Consider the following 18291-nt stretch of genomic DNA (forward strand, 5'->3'; position numbering starts at 1 on the left):
AAAAAAAGGAGCTCTCGTTCTAGTCCTCCAGCTGAAAAGCTTGTCGGCCATGGCAGTGGCCGCCTCTCCATCTCTCACTCTTCCTCCATCCGCGCAGCGCGCCACCCCAAAGCCGCGCGGCCGCACGCCGCCGCGAGACGTGGTCTCATGGACGTCCGCCATCGCGCGCCCGGCGCGGGAGGGCGACCTGCCGGCGACGGCCGCGGCGCTCTCCGCCATGCTCTCCTCCCCCGCCGCGCCTGCGCCCAACGACGTCACGCTCCTCACCGTCATCTCCGCCTGCGCCGGCGCCCCCTCTTCCCCGCTCGCTCGCCCCCTCGCGCTATCTCTCCACGCCCTCGCCATCAAGCTGTTCCCCGGCCACCTCCTCCTCTGCACCTGCCTCGCGCGGTTCTACCTCGCGTCCCGCCTCCCCCACCACGCCCTCCAGCTCTTCGGCTTCATGCCTGTCAGGTCCGTGGTCACCTACAACACCATGATCACCGGTCTCATGCGCAACGGCCTCGTCGCCGCCGCGCGCCAGGTGTTCGACGGAATGCCGGACCCGGATAAGGTCTCCTGGACGGCGCTCATCGACGGGTGCGTCAAGAACGGGCGCCACGACGAGGCGATCTGCTGCTTCCATGCCATGCTGCTGGACGGCGTCGAGCCAGACTACGTCACGCTGGTAGCTGCTATCTCCGCGTGCGCTGAGGTTGGCGCGCTCGGTCTTGGTATGTGGGCGCACCGGTTCGTGACCAGGCAGAGGCTGGAGGGCAACATCCGCATCACCAACTCGTTGATGGACATGTACGCTCGGTGCGGTCAGGTGGAGTTTGCACGGCAGGTGTTTGACAGCATGAGGAAGCGGACGGTGGTCTCGTGGAACTCGATGATCGTCGGGTTCGCAGCCAATGGACGGTGCACGGACGCCATCGAGCATTTCGAGGCAATGCGGAGGAAGGGGTTCAAGCCGGACGCTGTGACGTTCACGGGCGTGCTCACGGCCTGCAGCCATGCCGGTCTCACGGACGAGGGACTGAGGTACTATGATGCCATGAGGGTGGAGCACGGAATCGCAGCGAGGATGGAGCACTACGGGTGTGTGGTCAACCTTCTTGGCCGGGCCGGGCGCCTGGAGGAGGCCTTGAGCGTGGTGGTGACCATGCCGATGCGGCCAAACGAGGTGGTGCTGGGAGCTCTGCTCGCTGGGTGCCGGATGCACGGAGACGTGGACATGGCCGAGCAGCTGATGCAATACCTCGTCGAGCAGGACCCCGGCGGCGACTCGAACTACGTGCTGCTGTCGAACATCTATGCCGCTGTCGGGAAATGGGAAGGCGCAGGCAAGGTCCGGAGCCTGATGAAATCCCGGGGAGTCAAGAAGAGGCCTGGCCGGAGCGCCGTGGAGATCAACGGCGACGTGCATGAGTTTGTCTGCGGAGATCAGTCTCATCCGCAGGCTGCTGAGGTGTTCGACATGCTTGGCCTGCTGAGCCATGAGATGGCAGGGCGTGAGGCCGTGAGTTATGAATGAGCACTGGAATGCAGAAGACAGAAGCTGATGTTGTTGCGACTCCCGTTGCATGTACAGTCTCGGGAAGAGGCACCCAGTATGTACAGTAATACAGATACAGGTGATGAGATGGATCTTTTCCATCGACAGATGATAAGTATTAGCGTAAAGGTGGTAATGTGGCACCCATTCGCTGCGATGATGTTGCCCTCGAGGATATCATCATGCCCTTCACTGCCATCCAAACTACCTTCCCTATGAGATACCTTGGGCTGCCCCTATCGGTCAGGAGACTTCGGAGAATCCACTTTCAACATTTGGAAGACAAGGTGGCTGGAAAACTCACTCCTTGGCTTGGCAGACATGTTGCGTCGCCGGATCGCATTGTTCTTGTCAAGGTGGTCCTCACTGCTATAACAATCTACCACCTCACTCCTCTGGATCTACCAGTCGAGGTCATCAAGGCAATTGACAGTATTAGACGTGCTTATCTTTGGGCGGGATGTGAAAAGGTCACCGGTGGGAAATGCAAAATTAATTAGGAGACGGTGTGCAAGCCCAAGTTATATGGTGGATTGGGCGTCCTCAACTTGCAAAAGTTTGCTACCGCTCTCCGCTCGCGATGGCTTTGGTTTGAGTGGGCTAACCCCACTAAACCTTGGATTGGCATGGGCACGCCATGCACTGACGATGATAGAAATCCTTTTGCGGCTGCCACTCGTGTTACCATTGGTGATGGTTATCGGGCCACTTTCTGGGAATCACCTTGGGTGGACGGTATTCGCCCCAAGGATATTGCTCCAAAGATCTTTGATCTCTCCAGGAAGAAAAGAAGCTCCGTTCGCTCGAGTCTCACAGACAACGCTTGGGTCCGCAACATTGATACCTCTCAGGGCCTCACTTTTGAGCATATTGAGCAATTCGTCACCCTTTGGGAGAAGCTCTCCAATGTCATTCTAACCCCTGGAGTTGACGATGCAATTATTTGGAAGTTCACTAAAGATGGGGTATACTCCGCGTCTTCTGCATACAATGCTCAGTTTGAGGGTCACACCGCCTCTGCCATGATCACTACTGTTTGGAAAGCTTGGTGCAAATTTTCCGCTTGGTTGATTATTCATAATAGAGTGTGGACCGCCAATAGATTGCAGCATCGGGATGGCCGAATTGCAACCTTTGCCCTCTTTGCAAGCAGGTTCAGGAGACCGCGGCTCACCTCCTCTTCCAGTGTCGGTTCACAGTGAGAGTGTGGACGGAGATCAAGACTTGGCTTGGCCTCCACGACATTGATCCTCAGATTGGAGACTCGTGCCCTCGGTGGAAGTTTGTTCGGACATGATTGCTCACAAAAGGGGCCACTCGCGCATGGTTCGTAGCACTTTGATGATGCTTGTTGCGTGGAAAATTTGGAACGAACGCAACGCGAGGGTTTTCCGCAACACCGCCGCCCATACTACCATTGTTATTGCCAAGATTAAAGATGAGGCCTCTATTTGGGCTCGTGCGGGTGCGAAGTATTTGTGTAATATTATGCGGCGAGAGTGATCTGTACTCTCCCGCTTGGTGGAACTATGTCTAATCTTCTTCTTAATTAATGAAAATGGCAAATCTTTGCCTTGTTTCAAAAAAAAAAACATACACGACTTTATCTTTTTCTCGCCTATATATAACTATGGTGACCTCCAACAGCTAGATAAGTAAGAAGAGAACACGGCGCAAACATATACATCTAGTTAGAAAATTACACCCAAACAAGCATTTCCCTGGTTCACACTGCAAGAGAAACAAAAAGACCTTCTCCATAGGTTGGTTTGGAAAAAAAGAAATGTTAGGAATGAGCGACACCAGAAAGGCAGAAATAGTTTCTTTGTACACAGCTGCTGTTTGGGGTCATGCCTTAATCACGAAGTCAACGATCAGATGTATTTGGAGCAAGACGAAAAGGATCATGAGGCAAAACTTTGGATTACCGCGAGGGCTAAGCATTTGAGCAAGATCATGCCGCGAGAGTAATTCCGTATGTAATTTTCCTTTGACGGGCTATGTTGTGGAGCCGCTGATATGTACCCTAAACCCCTTTATTAATGAATGAATTGCCTCGGTTTCAAAGAAAAAAAGACGAAAAGAACCAACAGTAGATTAGAAATTTGTTGTATCTTCAGTTCTTTGGTCACTCATTGTTACTCCAGTTGCATGTACAGTATCATGAAAACTGAAAAGAATCCAACATGTACAGTAATACAGTACGTGATGAGATGAATCTTTTGATGAGCAAGCCAGAAGTAGCACGGCAGATCTTCTAAGAAAATATACATACATGGCCGCGTATGAGCATCTGGTGGTATATATGACATAAACACTGAAATTCTGGGGCTTCTGTGCTAGAAACAGATTGTATTTCCATAGGAACTGAACTGTACAGGTATGGAGCAAGGTCACAGTGAAATACTCCCTCCGTTCCAAAATAAGTGCCGCCTGCCTGCCGTGGTTTTAGTTCAAATTACTTATTTTGGAACGGAGGGAGTAGTCAACAACATGGACAATACGATCAGTTTGCATTGGCAACAGAATGTGAACTGTACAGGTATGTAAACACGGTCGGAAAGTGGACTGTTGTGGGAGCACTTGGCACTCCACACTGCACATCTTTCATTCCACTCTGAGACTAGGCTACGAGCTCCATGAGAAACAAATCCTATCAGCCAACAAGGTACTCCCTCCGTTCGGAATTACTTGTCACACATTCATTTCTTGGATGAGTAATTCCGAACGGAGGGAGTACCTCTTAAGTAAACTATATCTCACTCATATTGCAGAGCTACCTTTCAACTGAATGCCGATAGGTGCTCCTCATGTTGGAAGCTAGCTATCTCAATGTTGGAATCTCCGGGAAACAATTAAAGCGGGAGCGTGAACAAGGAACACTTTTGGGCTGTAGGATCATCTTCACTCCCCGGTATCACCCACACCTTTCCACATGCGAAATTAAAACCTATACATAGCAATAGAGACAAGTCACTATGTTTGCAGTGAAACCAACTCAATCTTTTAACGAGTGAGTTAGAACTTAGAAGAGATGAAAGCACCCACATTTCTTGATGAGGAAAAGGACGAAAGACTTACCAGCTTATGTACAAGCAAATGTGTTAGCAATATGTACAGCGCACGCCTTAATGTTGCAGTGGTCTCTTCACAAAAGGGTGCTCCAACAGCTGAGCAGCAGATGGCCGGTCCTTTTGGTTTGCTTGAACACACTTTGCTATGAAATCCCGTGCATCTTCTGATAACGTATTGGGGATTTTTGGTGGTATTCCCCTACCAATTTTGAGCAAAGCATGTGTCTACATGGCAGGGGAGAAGATTGAATCACAGACAGTAACTATACACAACTCTGGTATTAAGAAAATCACAAGATCCAAATACAGGGAATGGGTTCGCTACTTGTATCTATGCATTTCTGATTTCCCTAATAAGTACTCCCTCCGTAAACAAATATAAGAGCGTTTAGATCACTAGTCTTTACAGAGGGAGTACATCAAAATAGAAAACAGCAATATAGCGGCTGATTTTTTGGGGGTGCCCACTATGCATTATGATACTTGCGCATACAAATATCATGGAATTCATAGTCCCTCCCACTAGGAAGATAGCCCTTGATCATTCCATTTTTAAAATTTAGCTTAGTATCCAGTATACCAGCGCATTTAAATTACATGTCTTGCAGTATTTAAAACTTAGATGCTGTTCCAGAAAACTAAGGTGACAGAATACGCACCCATTCCATATCAGGGTATGGAACTTTGCCGGTCAGCATCTCCAAAACTGTGCAGCCAAGACTCCATATATCTGCTGGAGGTCCATGTGGCTTAGCCTTAGCAACCTGAATAAGAGCATACCATCACAAGACGTACACAGTTGGTACAGCAATAAAATATTGCTTAAAATTTGATAGACCAAACTTAATCCAATAACCTTTCATGGCAAACAAGAGTAACAAGCTTTTATTTATGTTACACAACTACAAGTATTTAGAGTCACACTCTATCTTACAGTGTTTAGCTCTAAACCATTTCTCAGTTACAACTCACTGTGTGGAGTTTTAAACTCTAAACTCATCAAGTATGCTACTTATTGATAGGATCTGGGATCCTACCAGGTCTAGCTCTTAGGTTGTAGGGGTGGAAGGGGGCTTGGCGAGGAGGAAGGAGAGGTCGCCGGCGCTGGGGCGCCTCGTCACGTGTGCGAGAGAGAGAGAGAGGGAGCAGGGCGCGGCGGCTAGGGTTAGGTCTCCCGGCTCCTTTCATGAAGCCGAGCAAATATGATTGCTTCTGCTTAATCCCAAAACGGGTCCTTACACGAGTTTATATAATCCTCCTAATAAGATAATTGGGCTAAGCCCCTAATAACGATAAGATAAACTGGGCCACAACTAACTGGGCTAAGCCCCTAATATGCCGGTCATAACATCTCTCCCCGCCTGCACAAACAGCTCGTCCTCGAGCTGGAAGGCGGGGCAGATCAACGGTTGCCAAACACCTCCGCGTCAACTAGGGCGGGCTGGTCGCCGAGCCCGGCGGCGGCGGGGTCCTCCTCAATGTAGTCTGCAGCCTCCAGGTAGAAGAGTCGTGGGCAGACGTGGCCCGGTACGTAGGGCTCGTCGCAGTTGAAGCACAACCCTTGGCGGCGACGCTCGAGTTGCTCGGCAGGGGTGATCCGGCGGAACGGACGTGTCGCAGCCGCGGCGAGGGGCGCCGCGGAAGCCTGGGCAGGCCGACCCTACGCGGGAACTTCCGGCCAGGGTGGCGGCCCAGCGGCCCGAGGCGGTGGCGCCTGCTGGATGGCCACCGTGCAACGCTCGAACGCGCGGGTGTAGTACATGGCCGTCTGGAGGTCCTGTGGCCCGCGCATCTCCACGTCCACGCGAATGTGGTTCGGTAGGCCACCGACGAAGAGCTCAGCCCGCTGACGAGCCGAAACGCCGGGGGCGTGGCACGCCAGTGCCTGGAAGCGGTCGGCGAAGTCTTGCACCGAGGTGAGGAATGGAAGACGCCCAAGCTCCGCCAGACGGCTCCCGCGTATAGGCGGACCGAAGCGCAAGAGGCACAATTCACGTAAGCACTCCCATGGTGGCATGTCGCCCTCATCCTGTTCGAGGGCGTAGTACCACGTTTGCGCGACTCCTCGAAGATGATACGAGGCAATCCAGGTGTGGTCGGACGCGAGCGTGCGCTGTCCCCTAAAAAACTGGTCACATTGGTTGAGCCAATTCAGGGAGTCGACGGTGCCGTCGTAGGTCGCGAACTCCAGCTTGGAGAATCTCGGCGGCGTCTGGACGTGGACGATGGGCGGGTGCGCCTCGTCAGCACGGCGCAGCGAGGATGACGGGGCCGAGTAGGCGGGCATCAGGGTGCCGCCCTGGAACAGGGGCCCGTCGACGCTGGCGAAGGGCTCGGCGTAGCCCGAGGACCCGCCAAACTGCATGGCCGGGAGCGTAGTCGGCGGAGGCAGCACGTGCGGCCCGACCGAGGCCGTCGTGTAGACCGACGCAAGGGACCCGGCGAGCCAGGCCGGTAACGGAGACAGCGACGGGGGAAACCGGACCTGGTGGATGGGCACCCTCGGGCCCGTCATCGGGATGCCCAGGGCCGCGGTCGCCGGTGGCGGCGGCTGCAGCTGTTGCCCCTGCTGCATGGTGGAGGCGCCGGGGTTCGTCTTTGGTGGCGGCTGCCACGGCAGCTGCTGCATGGCGGCGGTAATGGGGGTCGCCAAGGACGGCGGCTGCTGCGGCGGCGGGGCGGTGGCGAAGGGCATAGGCGGCTGCAGCCCATAGGATCTCGCGAGGAATGTGTAGATGCCCGTGACCGCCTAGGTGAGATCCCGGATGGCAGCCGTCATCTCCTCCGGGGTGAAGATGACGGGGATGGGCGCGGCGGAGGTGACCGGCACCGGCAAGAGCGGGGCGCTGGCCGTGGTGGCCATCGGGTCGGTTGTCGCGGTCGGCAGCGGAAGGGTCTGGGTGGGCGGCGGCGAGGACATGATCGCACCGAAGCTATCTGATACCAGATTGGTAGGATCTGGGGATCCTACCAGGTCTAGCTCTTAGGTTGTAGGGGTGGAAGGGGGCTTGGCGAGGAGGAAGGCGAGGTTGCCGCCGCTGGGGCGCCGTCATCACATGTGCGCGCGCGAGAGAGAGAGGGAGCAGGACGCGGCGGCTAGGGTTAGGTCTCCCGGCTCCCTTCAGGAAGCCGAGCAAATATGATTGCTTCTGCTTAATCTCAAAACAGGTCCTCACACGAGTTTATATAATCCTCCTAATAAGATAATTGGGCTAAGCCCCTAATAACGATAAGATAAACTGGGCCACAACTAACTGGGCTAAGCCCCTAATATGCCGGTCATAACACTTATAAATTTCAAATTACCAAGCTACCTACACAGACAATGATTCATTGTACCGGCAAGATATTTGTAATCAAAGATGATCTAATAGCAGGTAGAAAAGTCAAAATGATCATCATAGACCAGACACAAATATGCTCAATTGCAACTGTACACACACTCTGAATGTGAGTATAAGAACAACATGATGCCTTTGTTTCAAGAAAAAGCAGGACCAATATGATGACACCATAGCTCAACTACATAAACTAACCTCAGGGGCCATCCAGAAGACAGTTCCCTTGCTAGATCTTGCTTGGCTCAAAATTGACATCTGCAAATGGCAGATTAGAGAAGAGTCAGCACAAAATGGAGGCAGTGATAAACTGATAAACATCATGCTTAATAGAGTAAGCAATACCTCCTTCGCAAGGCCAAAATCTGCCAACTTGACCAAACCATTTGCATCAACTAGGATATTTGCACATTTAATGTCCCTGGTGATCCAGCAATGAACAGGCTCTCAATGACAACCGAGAAATATAATACAGAAAATATATTACCAAACAACGCGTTTTAGTACTCACCTGTGCAGGACATTTCGCTGATGTAGATAGTTCAAACCATTCAAAATCTGCCTTGTATATGCTGATACTTGAGAATCTTGTAAACAATATTTTTGATATAAAGCTGCCAAAGAGCCTTGGGTCACAAGTTCAAGAAAAATATACAATTTTCCATCTTCCTGCAGAACATCCATCCCACCAGATTTAGTGTAAAGATGTAGAATCAGCAGTTCATATCAGACAAATATAAATTACTCAGAGAAAGTAATGAAAAGCGGTAATAATCACTATTCTGTAATTATTTTACGAGCCATAAGTTACTAGAAAACTACCTTGTCTGTTCCATAATACTGAACAATATTGTCATGCTCCAAACGACTCAAGAGGGATACCTCCTGAAACCAAATGATTCACAACTCAGTTGGCCGTATGACCAACGCAGTGATAACAAACATAATGTTTAAAAAAAACAGTGTGAGCGAAATAATTGCTCAAGCATGTCATAGCACATAACTTACATGCTCAAGCTGGACGATGCGCTGTTTTGCATTGATTCCTTGGTCAAGTAATGACACCTCCTTGACAGCAAAGAAAAACCCATCACTGTAAGAGCAGTGTTAAAATCGGTCAGTAAATTTTTTATTGCAGAGCATGATGAAGTGAAATGTGTAATCTTGACGAAGCAGGAATGTGACAAACTTACTCGCTGATCGCCTCGTAGACTGACCCGAACGATCCGCTCCCGATATGCTCTCCCTTGATCCAGGATGTGATGGTTCTCCTAAACCGCCTATTCGGCGATGGCGAGACCAAATGCTCAATGTCACATGAATTGGACTCTGCAACAACGAGGGCCAGGGCACCAGTAGCCTTCTCCCTTGTGGCCTCCACAACCACTTCTCTTGTCCTCTCCTCTCGTGATGTTTCCACTTTGGCCAATTTGCCATTCCCCTTCCCTTCACCTGCATTCGCCGGCTCAGACACAGCAGTGACCTCTCGTGTAGAGGTTTCCACTCTCTCTGATTCGACCAATATGGCTTTGGATTCAGCCCATGGTCGTTGATATGCTTTTGCTGAAACTTGTATAGTCTCCGATTGGACCAATTCGGTGGCTAACCCAGCTTCCTCCCCGTCGCCGGCTGGCTGCAACCTAGAGGCGACGATGACGTCGCGTCCCGAAATCTCAGGAACCTCCGACGGTGACGCCGCAGGGGCCGACTCCTCGAGCGAGGCGCGGCGGCGGGCGGCGTTGGCGGCGGCGTAGACGGCCGGCGGGATGGCGAAGTCCTCGGGGCCGGAGAGGCCGAGCTGGCGGAAGAGCTCGGCGACCTCCTCCCCGCCGCCGCGGCCGCCGTGGATGCGGAAGCTGGTCTGCGACGCGTACCTGGCCCCGGCGCCAGGGGAGGCGCGGGCCGCGCGGTCGACGCTGAGCTGGATGCGGCCATAGGCCGCGAGGTCGTCGTCCCCGTCGGCGCCGGCGTCCGCGGAGTAGGAGGAGTTCCGCATGGCGTTGGTGCGCGCCAGCTGCCGCGGGCGCGGGCGCTGCGGCGTGCCCATCGGCGGCGGGCTCCGGCGGTGGCTGGCTTGCGTGGCGGACGCGGACCGGGCCGAGCAGAGCAGCGCGAGCAAAAGGGAAGGGAGAGACTGAGACGCGTCCGCAGTGTAGGGGGGCGGGGTTTGACCAGGGCGGGGGTTAGTGCGACGGCGACCCGGCCGTGCCTCTGACTTGTGGGTTCTGTTCGCCGCTCAATTTGTCGGGGAAGGTGGGAGTCGCTGTGGCTGTGCACGCGTGCGTTTACAGCAGCGGCGAGGGGGCCGTGCCGGCGATCGGACCGGCGGTGGGCGTGCCGTGCGTCAACGCGGTGGCGGGAGGGGAGGGGAGGAGCAGGTCGCGCTAGTACCAATTTGCTTCCCTGCGATGCAAGAATGGACGGGCAGCTAGCTGACCACAGAGGACGGAGCACGAGGGGAAGAAGCAAGCCGTTGGGTCAGCGGGAACAGTCGTCAGGAGCATATAGTAATGGCGGTCAAAGATGGATGTTTCGTGAACGACAAAGGTGGGATGTCAAGACGATGGATGGATGCTTCCTCGGCTCGGCGGCGACGGCGACCACGTCTCTCTCTTCGTCGATCGGTCGATGGCGGCCTTCCGTGGCCTACGTACGTGCCACCGCCGGAGACGGCGACCTGCGTGTCGTGTCGCCTGGTGGTGCTGCATCCGCCGATCCCAGCCAGCTGTCGCTCCAGGGCTGAATGTTTGCTTTGTGTACTGTAGTCACTTTACCGGTCGCATCGTCCTCGGATTCAAGGCCATTCTTCACCCGGCCTTTCTTTCCGCACTATTATGGATAGTTAAATAATAAAAAAATTGCAATTGTCAATTGGTCCTATCAAAAGTAGGATTGACTATGAATTTGAGTCATCAAACATGGTTTCATAAAATTTGTATGATTTTTCTGATCTAAATCGAGCAGGTTTTCACGAAGAAGATCAGTCGACTGAAATATCCATCTCATAAACCTCCTCGCCCACCGTTCGATCTCGCGACATCTAATGGCTCTCGCGCGACGCGAGCAGGGGGCCGGTGCTATCGAGCCAGGCTGTCGGGCCCGCTCCCCCCCCCTCCCCCGAGGTCATTGCAACAATTTCTCCTGCATTATCCTTTCTCCTCCCCCAAGCTCGCACCTAACATATCCATGCGACGGTCGTCGCGACGTCCATCTCCCGGGGCGGCAAAGACTGCGCGAGGACGACGAGCGGAGGCGGGGGAGGAGGCAACTCATGCCATGGACGAGGACGATCTACAGAACAGGTTCCTTCTATCACCCCCCGCTCAAATCCCCCCCACCCCCACCTGCGTGCATCTCGCCTGATATGTGTTTAGGAGAGGAGGCCGAGGGAAATCAGTCGGGTAGGTGGCCATCTGATCGTCGTGGTTTGATGCAGCGTGGCCGTCAACGCGCGAGCAAGAATATTGCTACTTCGTTCTCCCCCATGTCTCCCGCAACACATGATATGCAAAGCAAAAAAGCACGAGCGCGGACCGGGTGGATGCTGCTAGCTCGCGAGCTCGCTACATCACCGTCGGAACCAGCAAGCGCTCCATTGCAGCCCTGAAGTCGCCGGCAAACCGACATATCATCTTGACATTGACGAAGTCATCACAGGCGCCTCGTAGTCGATGTGAATATCCCCTCCCAATGAACGTGCATCACCAGAAATCCTAAAATAAATCCAAGAATAATGTGAGCATCAAGATTTAACCCTGCTGGGCTGGGAAATCACTGTCCTTCTAACTATCTAACCATAGATTGGTTCGCACCTACCTAAATATGTAAACATGCACTTTGAACCATGGCACCATGCACCGGAGTTCCATTTTAAATGCAATATAATCCATGGATGGACCCCTACAAAAGAGCAATGTTACGCATATGATGAATCTTGTACGAACTCAGTACGATAAACAACTTACACCATTGGATTTCCTATCTTTCTTAAAAAAGGCTTTGTGACCTGAAATCTCATCATACCTTAAGAGAAAGGATAAACTAAAATGACTTTAGCAGAACTACTCGAAAAGGATGATGTTTGGCACCTCTAGTACTTAGTTTCTAGGTCCCCCACTGATTTAATCACCTGAAGCCTGAAGTACACCTTTTTAGTTGGTAAAGTACACTTATTGATAGAAAAAGTAGTTCAAAGATGAACTTAGAGTAACTCCAATAGCTCCAGTATCCTAAAAAAACCATCCCTCACTGAGTTCTATCAGAAATGTTCGGGGATCATTAAGGTTGATCTTCTTTCAATGTTTGAGGACTTATATAATGGTGATCTTTCATTATTTCGTCTCAATTTTGGAATTATCACTCTTTTACCAAAGAAAGTGGATGTGGTACGGATTGAGAAATTTTGACCAATCTTCTTGTTCAACGTCAGTTTTAAAATCTTCACAAGGGTGAGCACTAAAAGATTGTCTACTACTCTTCTCATACGGTCGTGCGCCCAATGCTGCCTGGCTTTATGCCTGGTCACAATATTCTTGAGGGAGTGGTTGTCCTTCATCAGATGATCCATGAGCTTCACACTAAGAAACTCAATGAGTAATCTTTAAGGTGGACTTTAAAAAGGCCTACGACAAAGTAAAGTGATGTTTTCTTGAACGAGCCGTTCGCATTTTGCGACTGAATGGTGGAAGCAAGTGGCTTCTTACATCCAGGGTGGGAGTGTTGGGGTTAAGGCCAACGATGACATCAGTCATTATTTCCAAACCCTTAAGGGATTGAGGCAAGGGGATCCCATGTCGCCAATCTTATTAAACACTATGGCAGATAGTTGGCTATTATCATAGCAAGGACTAAGGAGCATTCTCAGGTTGGTGGCCTTATCTTACACCTGGTTGATGGAGGTGTGTTATCCTCTAGTATACAGATGACACTATCATCTTTATGAAACATGATATTCAAAAGGTGAGTAATATGCTTGTATCTTTTCAAACAACTTTTGGGTCTTAAAATTAAGGGTGAAGTGCATCATAGTTCCTAGAACTATTTTAGAGGTGTCATATATATACACACACACTTATTACACTTCAAGGATTTTAAGGACCTAGATGACACTTTCATAGTTTGATAACCTACATGACACCTTCGAAACAGTTCAAGGACCTAGGATGCACTTCACTCTAAAATTAATTTCCATAAGGTAACCTCTTCAAATTTGGTAAGGCCAAAGAGGAGGAGAGCCCGTACAGGAAACTATTTGGCTATGAGGTGGGATCTATACCGTTCACATACCTCGGGATCCCTATTCATCGACGCAAGCTCACCAAAAAATGAACAATTATTGAGGACCGCTTGAAAAAGAAGCTCAACAGTTGGAAGTTGTCATATGGAGGACAACTTACCCTCATCAACGTTGCCCTTACTAGTCTACCAATGTTCATGCTACTCTTTTTGAGATACCTAAAGGGGTGATGAAAATGATATACCTTTATCGATCTAGATTCTTTTGGCAATGCAGGAGCAGAAGTGTGGGGACCCCGACTCATAAGTCGTGATCACCGAATGCACGTGTACAGTGATCCCAGAGATCAATGCTCACTGAACACACATAAGCTGAATAACAAGAGTCTTACATCCATACATAACGTCTTACATAAATTATGACCATTATGGTCAAGCCTTGAGTATAACAACGCAACAGGAATCTTCGTGGATAACTTGAACCCATGCCATCTACCTTAACCATATAGGAATTCTGACTGGGAGCGTCCTAGCTCGCATGCTCGTCACCAAGGTATTCTTCTTTACATCCTGTTCTCTCATGCCTGGCCAATAAAATAACAAGTGGCAAGCCAATGAGTACTTTGAATGTACTCGCAAGCAACCCATGTTTTGAAACAAGGAACAACAATGCATGATATAGCACTAAGTAGGTCATTTTGCAGAAAGCTAGTTTTGAGTGCACTGACATGTTCAACAACTGGTAAGACATGCATCAGGAGAATTCAAGTAACCATGAGAACATGTTACAAATATCAACATAAATAGAGTTTAGAACAACTCTAGTTTAACCAACACGTGAAGTCTTTACTTGACCCACATACCAAGTTTGTAAAGTTCTGGACATAGTTTAAGTAGCACCACCCAATTGTCCTTGACCGTGGACACGGCTATTAGAATAGTTTGACACTCTGCAGAGGTTGTGCACTTTACCCACAAGAACCGGGAAGCTTTCGTGTCATCCACGACCCCGCAGTACCTCAAGTACTCGAGGGAAGCACCCGATCATTACCTTTCCCTAGACAACACTAACATAGGATCCACTCGTTTGATACACTGCCCTCGTGTATAAGCAAAAGATCGTGGGACTCTGCCCTTTTTACATTATCACGCATACACGAAGGGACCAACGGTGTGTCCGGTGCCCTGTGAAAACGGTCATGGCTGCCTATCCAAGCACGACCTCGTCTCGAGAGCGACCTCAAGTCACCCCCATCACTAGTAATGTGGGCACCATGTTAGTATCAGTCTAAGTAATCAATAATGCCCCGTCCCATAAAGGGGTAGAGTGGTTGCACATGTTTGGTTGGGACAGTAATCACACATAAATCTAATCCATCATTTTGCACACACACCAAAAGCTCTCTTTGGTACACCACTTCTTCCTCAAGTGGTGACCTTAGTTCAACATCTCCCAAGGGCATTAGGGGCACCCGATGGGGTTTTCGAAAGAATGTAACCATGAAGAGTTCATGGTACACATGCATCATTATGCATCAACTAGTCTTTTGACATTCCATTCATGAACAAGGTAAAGTCATGAGTAGGGGTATGCATCATGTGGTGGTTCACAACAAGTTTACCACCGTCATATTTCATCATCATGCAATCGGAAAAAGGGTACCGATGAACAAGAGGGGTGTCATGGTTAAAGGGCTGCTTGCCTGGTTCATCAGAGTCTTCAAGTCTTCTAGTCCTTCTCCAAGTACTCCATCTACTTTGTCAACTAACGTCGGAAACAATCACAATAAGCAACACAACAAGGCAAAAAATAAAAGTGCTCTAAAAATGTGAATGTGACTTTTCTAGGATACCTTTGGTCATATGAGGAATGACAAAAGTGGTTTCATTGGGATTTGATCTATCGATATCTCTGAACATTTCAATATGATGGAATCAAGGGATTTGTGGATTTGCAAGAAGTGTACAGAAACATTATTCTGAAAAATGAGAAAAGACACCCTTTTAACAAGGAATGACTTTAGAAGCACCTAGGAGTTGGCGTCACTGGATTTGGAATTCAAAAGATTTTTCTATGAATTTGCAAAGTTGGTTATACATGGAGAAATGGACAAATATTTGACGTTGCATAGAGAGCATAATCAAAGATGTTCATAAACTAAGTTATGAACTCATATGCATCTAGAAATTTGAATCATTGCATTTGGATTAAATTTGAGCCCTCTGGGATTTTTCAAAGTTTATCACAGAAATGGAAAAAAATGAGATTTGTTAATTATTTGTGAAAGAAATATTTTTTGGAAAATGTGCCAATAGCACCATGTGGTAAGGCATGATTTATGGAGTCACTAGAAATTTGAATCATCAAATTTGGAGTCCATTTGAATACCTGGGAGATTTAACAAACATGCAGAAAAAGAAAAAGTAAAGGTTTTACCTAATGGGCTGGATCTAGGGAGGCAGCAGCGTGCACTGGGCGAGATTTAGCGGGGCAGCGCAATGGGCCTGGCCCAGCCTCTCGCACGCGCCCGCTGCGAGGCCACGTCGAAGGCGGTGTCTGTTGAGCCGCCTTCGCTGCGGAGAAGCTGAGTAGGCCAAAGCCGTCTCCACTTACGAGTTGGGCCTTACGCACGGGCCCTGCCTGCAGGTCGTCTCCTTCCTCGCGCCTGGGGCATAGGAAGCCGACCGAGCGAGCTGCCGGCGCCCTTCCCGGCGACTCCGGCCGTCCCCGACAACGTCCGGCATACCGACGGACTCGGGAGGCCGAGCCGCACCCATCCATGGGTCTCACGCATGCTGGGGAAGATCGAGACAATGGTGGCCTTGACACCGGCGGACGGGGCTTTGAGAGAAGATGGATGCGGCGCCATGGGGCACCAGAGCAGGAGAAAAAGAGTGGGAGAGCTCCGCTGGTCTGCTTCGGTTCTCCTGGTGGCCAAAGGAGGGGAGGGGAGGCCCTGGTTTGCCGGAGCCGGGTGGAGGCCGATGGCGACAATGGCGGCGATGGGGAGGCAAGGAGAGCATGGGGGGAGAGAGAGCGTGTCCGGGAGGTTTCTGGGGGAGAGGGAGAGCAGGGAGAGGCCAGAGTGGTGTTCGGGTGGCTTGATATGGGTGTGGCTGCGGTGCATCATGGGCAGCGTCCACGGACACACTCAGGCGAGCTTGCAGAGGGGAGAGGAGAGAGATTCAGGAGGGGACCGACATCTTGGCGTGTTGCGGTCGTCGAGGCGGCCTCGACGGACACACTTTCCCTGCCCAATGCCGGCTGGTTACCTCGGGAGGGCTGAGCAGTAGTGCTCTGGCGCACTATAGCACGCTCCAGACCGCGACTTGGGATGGCAGGGGCATGTCTTTTGCATCTTGGCCGTGTCCTCTTGTGTCCAACGACTCTAGGGGGTTGTAAACAATGAAGGAGTGGCATTGGATGCCCTAAAGATCCACTGGAGGGGAGAGGGAGTTGAGAGAGAGAGAGAGTGGAAATGGTGCTATCCAGAGAGGAAAAAAGAGCTTTTCACCCCCATAATCATGGCTCCTCGGGCAGGTAAATATGAAGGGGTTAGAGGAGGACCAGATGAGGCTGTGGGAGAAAGTTTAGCTCACGAAGATTAGTGGAAATGGCCAAATGATGCATTTTAAATTTCTGCGAGAAGGTGTTTGATGGTGGTTTGGGCAAGAAAATGGATACCAATTGATATGAAAATTAATAGGATCAAACGAAACATAGAATTTAGGTTGTTCACGAATTTTGAGATCATTTGAAGAAAGTTGACAATGCAACTTTGATATACCCTAGAAATCAACAGAAATGGACTTTCCAAGATTTAGTCATGCAAATATATTCTCCTTGATGCACCACTTGGTTTAGTTTCATCATTTGAGGTTTTGAACTTGTCCACAAAAGTTGAGATCAAAAGGATAAAGTTGCCAATGTAGAGTTGGTCAAATTTGGTTCTGGACAGGAAGGTTTTTGGGGTACTTTGATCAAGTTAACTTGTTATCCAACTTGTGCAACTTGGTCTAGATGATTTATTGGACCATTTTAGTAGGTGGACCAAGTTTGGGAGCATTTGGACAAGTTTTCTAATGTAAAGTTGTTCAAACTTGAAAAAGGGCAGAAATGGTTTTGAGAGGGTTTCATGGGGTTATACTATTCTCCATGACATGAGACTTGGCAATATCATCAAACGTGTCATATGTGACATGCTAAAATTTTCTTGGAATTTTTAGAGAACATTTCCAGTGTAATTATGTCAAAATCTTGAAATATCCAGAAAGGGTTTTTGAGGGATTTGACCAATATTTTGAACATGACCATGTGTTTAAAATCATATATATGGTAAATATATGTCTACTGAGTTTCCCTAAATTCTCAGAAATAATTTTGAAACATAAAAGTAATTTTTACCTATTAAAGACCATTTCCGGCCTAAAGAAAAAGCCTTTAAATAAAATAGCAAATTAACTTTTAAAATTATAATTTTGTGGTTTTAGGGAGTCTTATTTCTAATAGGAGTCAAATATGTTTTTGGAAAGATTTTTCATACCCCAAATCAAGTACTTGTAGTGCAAACCTCAATTCAGGGGTTTTTGGAAAACTAAATTTAGAAAATACTTTTTGACCAAACTATTTTTGTAAGAAAATTCTATAATGTACTATACACATGGCATGATAATTGGTTAAAGATTTTGGAGCAAGGAGATTAAGTATAGGAGTTGGAGGATTTATTTGATTTTTAGAGCACTTGCAAACAATAGACAAAAATCAATCAAGCAGAGTCCAAAGCACTCAAAAGTTTTTGTCAAACCACATTTTATCTTGATTGTTAGCTTAAGTGTAGTGGCATGAAAATCAGGGTGTGACAGACCTACCCCCCTTACAAGAATCTCGTCCCCGAGATTCCCAAATTATGCGCGGAAAGGAGTATGGAAACTTGGATCTGGGGTAGCCTTCACGTCCTCATACTGCTTCTGCTTACGAGTGGTGCTCCATTGAACCTTGAAGTACTTGATGGTGTGGCTTCGTGTATGACGTTCTGCTTGATCCAGGTTGCTAAGGGGTTTCTCGCGTAGGTCAGGTTGGGCTAAAGGCCAATGGTTCGGTGATCGA

At 49.6% G+C, this 18291-nt stretch overlaps 2 protein-coding genes across 2 annotated transcripts; one reads left to right on the top strand and one right to left on the bottom strand.

Moving 5' to 3' along the window:
- Nucleotides 1–3099, top strand: LOC123138412 (pentatricopeptide repeat-containing protein At1g05750, chloroplastic-like). The gene has a single exon (XM_044558389.1). It carries the CDS (start codon nt 50–52, stop codon nt 1514–1516), a length of 1467 nt encoding a protein of 488 aa, XP_044414324.1. The 5' UTR covers nt 1–49; the 3' UTR covers nt 1517–3099.
- A 775-nt stretch (nt 3100–3874) lies between these two features.
- Nucleotides 3875–11026, bottom strand: LOC123138415 (mitogen-activated protein kinase kinase kinase 3). Its single transcript, XM_044558390.1, has 9 exons — nt 9143–11026; nt 8958–9042; nt 8772–8834; nt 8461–8618; nt 8295–8370; nt 8148–8207; nt 5271–5375; nt 4619–4836; nt 3875–4487 (listed from the first exon to the last, which is right to left on the bottom strand). The coding sequence occupies exons 1-8, from the start codon at nt 9994–9996 to the stop codon at nt 4666–4668; spliced, it is 1572 nt and encodes a 523-aa protein (XP_044414325.1). The 5' UTR covers nt 9997–11026; the 3' UTR covers nt 3875–4487; nt 4619–4665.
- Between the last annotated feature and the right edge of the window lie 7265 nt (nt 11027–18291).

This window comes from Triticum aestivum, chromosome 6B, assembly GCF_018294505.1.
Source record: "Triticum aestivum cultivar Chinese Spring chromosome 6B, IWGSC CS RefSeq v2.1, whole genome shotgun sequence".
Lineage (NCBI taxonomy): Eukaryota > Viridiplantae > Streptophyta > Magnoliopsida > Poales > Poaceae > Triticum > Triticum aestivum.